Source organism: Hordeum vulgare, chromosome 4H (genome assembly GCF_904849725.1).
Source record: "Hordeum vulgare subsp. vulgare chromosome 4H, MorexV3_pseudomolecules_assembly, whole genome shotgun sequence".
Taxonomy (NCBI): Eukaryota; Viridiplantae; Streptophyta; class Magnoliopsida; order Poales; family Poaceae; genus Hordeum; species Hordeum vulgare.
This window is the reverse complement of record NC_058521.1, coordinates 586540736-586546176: the sequence shown is the minus strand read 5'-3', so window position 1 is coordinate 586546176 and position 5441 is coordinate 586540736. Positions and strand designations below refer to the sequence as shown.

Here is a 5441-nt window from a genome sequence, read left to right as displayed (position 1 = left end):
AGTAGCAAGCACGCACGAACGAGAAGGTGCCCAGTTTCTTGTAAAATAAGATAATTTACAAATAGAAAACCAACATGTGGTTTGATGCTTAGAGTGACAGTGGTATCCACAGTCCATCAGGATTTGAATCATGATGCTTGCAGTATTTCTGAATTTATTTTACGATTTCCGGCGATGCGCATTCAGTGGGAGGAGACGTTTTCGTCGACGACGAAACGACTATGATGACTTCATAAATCTTAAGATGATATGCCGGCTCAATCTTTTAAAGATGATCATAGGGGAACGTGTGAATGCATTTATAGGGGTAAGTGTATGCGCGTATATATATGAACATTTGCGTCTATACTGTGTTAAAAAAGATAATTTACAAACAAAACACAACAAATGAGCATTAAGACGATTAACGTCTTATACTCATCAGGCATTTATTACTTTTGTTGCTACAAATCATCAAAGTGCATGTAGTTGTTGCATAGCAACAATTGGACACAACTGAGATCTGTGGCATACGTAAGAAACATAACAAGTGGGAATAGGATAATTCCAGATCTTGAAGGAGCCTTGTAGATTTGATTTATATCTCCTTCTGAACGTTCTTGAGATTGGTTGTGAGATTGAGCGATGACCCAAGCTTGACAACATTGTAGATGCGCATGAAGTCACGAAACATGATGGTGCGGTAGCACGGTGGGTTTTCTTCACTAAGGAACTCCTTCGCGGGACCAATAATACATTCTTGAGTAGGCATAATAAAGGTAGCCACCGATGTGCGTGCAAGCACCGAGTTTGTCATCGCACGATGCTCTATGCTCCTTAACAACCCATTTGTCACAACCTGCGTCCACATGAATAGCCAATCAATCAGCTTGGTGATGTTTACCTGAGCAAACAATGCTCAAACAATCAATTACCTCGAGTTGTTGGCCGAAGTTGACGACAAATGCGTTAGGTGCAGGGTCAACCTTGATCCAGTCCCCCTTGTAGGAGACCTCGAGGCCATTGACAGCGCCAGGGAGTAGGAGGGTGATGACATTTCGGTCACAATGTGGCGGCTGTCCAAGCGCTTTGTCTGGATTCGGGCAAGATGGATAGTGGTTGATGTTGAGGATCACATTACCCCCGCTAAGGTCTCCCTCAAAGTAGTCAGCCCGGATCCCCATACCCTCACACAAGAGGCGCAACAATTCCTTCCCTACATCTCTGGTTTGGCTGGTGAACTTTTCGATAACGTCCCTATGGTGCGCCACAACACCAAAATTAGTAATAAAAATAACCTTGTGACATCAATTGTGTGACTAAGATTTCGTGAAGCATGAAGTCATGTTAGTTTTGAGTTCAATCAACATTTGTCTAGCATTATGGGTCAAAAGACTCATTCTTGTCTAAACTTGTCCATTATACCAATGTCACTTCACATCCCAGAAAAAAGGAGATGTACGCATGCATGAGGTGCCTATTAGTATTACCCTCCTTTCTATAATATATGCAACGTATGGTTGATGTGGTTAACATAAGTATGTAAACTGTTGTGTTATCTTTTCCAAAAAGAAATCTCTATGTATCAAATAAATGCGTAAAAGAAATACAGATGTGCATGCATCACATATCAATCTTGGCTACGAACTCACGTTGGCTAGCATTGACATAATTTAAAAGCGCATTTTCCCTAATTTTCTAAGACATATACATCTCAGATACATAGTGGATAATAATATTTTAAATATAGAAACAGATACATATTCAAATGAAAGATTATATATGTATGTGGTGAAGTACTAATGATTCATAGTAGTGTAAAATCTATATTAAATTGAAAAATGCTAACCTAGAGCGATCCTTCTCATACTAATATTTAAAGAAATGTGCATGCTAAATATATGGCCCCTAGATGTAAGATCTGTAAAAAGAGAATAACCAAGATATATCGCGCGTTTACGCATGTCCATGGGAATATGCTCAATAAGTTTCTTTCTAGATATTCTCTCAATGCATATTTTTCTGAAAATAAATAAGATATATCACATGTTTACACGCCTAAAATTTCTGAAGTCCAAAACTTTAGAAGTTCAAAATTTAAAAATAAAATAAACTGTAGAAAATTGAAATTCTAATGTTTTAAATTCTCAATGTTGAGCAAAGCATTTTCAAAAGCCGGTAATGTTGTTTATGAATTTTTAAAAATAAGGAAAGTTTCATGAAAAGAAAAATATTTCCTATCATGAATTGACGGTGACTTGGCATCCCACAAGAATGTGACATACAATTTTTTTCCGTTTTTGAGGGGATACAGTTTGATAAATATTGATTGTAGATATTATATGTCATTCTTTACCGGAGCCCTTTGGGAGTATCGGGCCATTCGTTGATGCTGTCGTCAACTGGGAAGGGGCAGGCGAGGCGGAGGCAGTCCCGCCAGTATCTCTCGCCCCCCGTGTCATAGGTAGCACCGGAGAAGAGCCTGTTTGGCTTGTGTCGCTCTTCCGAGTACAACGATGCCTTGACTGCTGCCGGCAAATGGAAGAACTGCTCGCACATGCCCTCCATGTCCCGCATGACCTGTTTGGAGACGCCATGGTTGACGACCTGCTTTACATGACAACCCAAAAAAAAGTCTTAGACTGATTTTAACATGCATTCAAAGATGACAACGGATCGGTTGGTTTGTACTAGCCTGGAAGAATCCGAGCTCCTTGCCGGCCTCGAGGATCGAACGGCGGACCTCATCACGACCACATGAGAGATCGATGATGGGCAGCGAGACGACAGCCTTGGTGGCCGGCGGGACCTTGTCGGAAGCGAAGACGAAGCTTTCCGGGAGGGACACATGAGCTGGGGTTGCATGAAGGATGTTCTCCATGGTAAAATCAGGGGGAGGATGGAAGATGGGATGCGGAAAGCAGTGCACTACACTGTTGTGGGGACTGGGGAGGTTATCATGATCTGATTTATATATATAGTGTACAAATCATGTTGGCATTGCCACCGTTGATCATGCTTGCTTTCCAGGCCAAGACAGAATTGCTACTCCAAACTAGAGGCCTGATTCACGCCATCATCCATCAAGATAGATTATTCCTTTTATTTGAAATAAATAGACCCCCGGGTTTAAACTAAGACAAAGTTTGTTTTATCACTTCCGAGACAGAGCACAGGTTGGCTATCTGGTGTAAAGAGATCAGCATTTGTCCTAACTAACGAAATGGTTAGTTAATTTTTCAACAAGCTGGTTTGAGAGGGAATAATTAATTAAGTATTATCCAGTTGCAGTGGCTTCGTTCGAGCATAATACAATGCATAAGCGCAAGATTCTTTCTGGCCACAAGGCCACAGACAAAATTCCGCTGCCCACATGCCAAGCCATGCAGGAAATTTCCGAAAACTAATTAATCACCCGGAAAGCCTGATCACAGTTACTAATTCTAACGCCAGTCAACTAGGAAAACCTACGCAAACTAGTACTTTAACTTGGCGCAGTGCTCTGCGTCGTCGCACCGACCGAAACTTTCGACCGGCCGCGCGCGGACCGCATGATCCACCAACCCCCGCGCGTCCGCACCGTTGGATCTTCATGCAACATTTTTCTTTTCGATACAGCAAAATTTCGACGCGATGCAGCAAATTTTTCAACGGTTGCAACAAAAAACAAAATTTGTAGCAAAGACACTATCTACGTGATCGTAGCAAAAAACGAAGCTGATGGTGGGTGGTAGCAAAAGTCAAACGCCGGTTTTGACAAATATCTACGTGAACGTGTATGCAACTTTTTTAATGAACGGTTGCAGCAAAAAATAATGCCGGTTGTAGCAAAAGTTAACACGGTTGTAGCAAAACAATACCGGCTGTAGCAAAAAATCCGACGAACTGAGGTTCAAACCAAACATGTATGCAACTTTTTAATGAACGAATGTAGCAAATTTCAGAAAAAATTGTTGCATGACCATAACGCATGCCACGTGGCTGTCTGAGAAGGGGATAGCGCGTGTGTGTGGAGACGAGCGGCGCGTCGTTCGGCCGGCGCGCCGTTTCCAAGCATTTACCTTTAACTTGTTACGATTATAATCTAACAAACAAAACAAAGAACTGCAACACTTTTTTTTTACCGGGATGGGCTGTTGACCCTAGTAGAAAAAGAGCACGAATTATGGCAGGGCAAAGTTTGCTGACGACGACATTCCAATCTAAAATAGACATTTTCTTTTACTGAAGAAAAAAAATAGTCATTTATCCAGAGCGGCAAACTTCTTGCTGCTAGACTCGCCAACTACCTGCATGTATTAAAAATTGTTTGATGTATTATATGGTTCTAATTCATGTAGTCATTTGGTAACAGGCAGATAGGGGACACTTGATTAGTTCCTTTTCTTTGATAAAGGGTGTTTTTATTATCTTTAAATATATCATCAAGCAAATACAAGTCATTACGAGTAACATCCGGCCTCTGCATAACTACGATGCGCACAGCCGAACACGTAAAGTCTCACAAAAAGGAAAAAAAAACGACAAATCGCGAGAGTAGAGTCATATAGACCGATACTATGCCTATGTCAAAAGGGATGATGGATCAATCCGGAGATTATGTTGCCACCTATGTTGGGTAAAAACTTATGTAGACAGTTGCTTCAACCGCGTACACAAGTTAAACACCGGTTGGTACTCCACTCGTTGTAGCGTAGACCACGTATTAAGCGAGTGCGGAAAATAACATGCAAAGGAGAAGCATTTTTGTTATTGAAAATTAAATTATTTCTACATAGCTAAAGCGACCATAGTAAGGCATACACTCCCACCCTTATTAGCATTTTGAACCTATTTGGAATACCGTCCAACCAGTGACCAAAAATATTGGCTACACTTGTGGGCGGAAACAAATTTGACGCTATTTGGATGACTGACCACGTAGAACGTGCAAACTTGCTTTGGAAGAAGAGATGTTTGATTGTCTCTTCATCAGTACAAAAACAATACTTCTTACTCCCTAGCCAGTTGCTCGTGCGAGGTTGTCTTTGGTTAGGATAAATCCCCTACGAAAACAACACATGAAGATTTTAACTTTTAGTGGAATATTTGACTTCCAGAATTTTCTGTTATTATTCATTGGTACCTCAGAATGCGTGAGCACATGATACATAGAGTCTAGTGTAGAAGACCCCGATGTAGTAACGTTCCAGCGAAACATATCCCGACCATGTGTCAAATTGATCAAATCCCGCAGGGATAAAAGATTATGCCATGACATAAGTCGGAGGCCAATCAAACCCCGCCTAAACGAAATATTGGACGGGGAATGAACTGAGGACCTGCACAATTGTTTTATTCTTATCGTGAGCAATGTTGTACATGGCTGGATTTTGTTCTCGGAGACTGACATTGCGTGGTCAGATGTCTTGCTAGTAACGAATCTCTGACCCGTCTCTTACCGCGAAAGACCCAAAGTGAAA

At 41.3% G+C, this 5441-nt stretch overlaps 1 protein-coding gene across 1 annotated transcript; it reads right to left on the bottom strand.

Moving 5' to 3' along the window:
- Positions 1-366: 366 nt before the first annotated feature.
- Positions 367-2927, bottom strand: LOC123447297 (2'-deoxymugineic-acid 2'-dioxygenase-like). The gene is made up of 4 exons (XM_045123886.1): positions 2675-2927; positions 2336-2586; positions 915-1236; positions 367-838 (listed from the first exon to the last, which is right to left on the bottom strand). The coding sequence occupies exons 1-4, from the start codon at positions 2858-2860 to the stop codon at positions 578-580; spliced, it is 1020 nt and encodes a 339-aa protein (XP_044979821.1). The 5' UTR covers positions 2861-2927; the 3' UTR covers positions 367-577.
- Positions 2928-5441: the final 2514 nt, after the last annotated feature.

What these genes read in the sequence shown, in the direction of transcription:
- LOC123447297 (XM_045123886.1), bottom strand. Translation starts at nt 2,860, where the DNA reads ATGGAGAACATCCTTCATGCAACCCCAGCTCATGTGTCCCTCCCGGAA. An exon ending in AGGAGCTCGGATTCTTCCAG is followed by an intron (nt 2,587 to 2,674) that starts GCTAGTACAAAC and finishes CATGTAAAGCAG; the next exon opens with GTCGTCAACCATGGCGTCTC. An exon ending in ACTTCGGCCAACAACTCGAG is followed by an intron (nt 839 to 914) that starts GTAATTGATTGT and finishes ATGTGGACGCAG; the next exon opens with GTTGTGACAAATGGGTTGTT.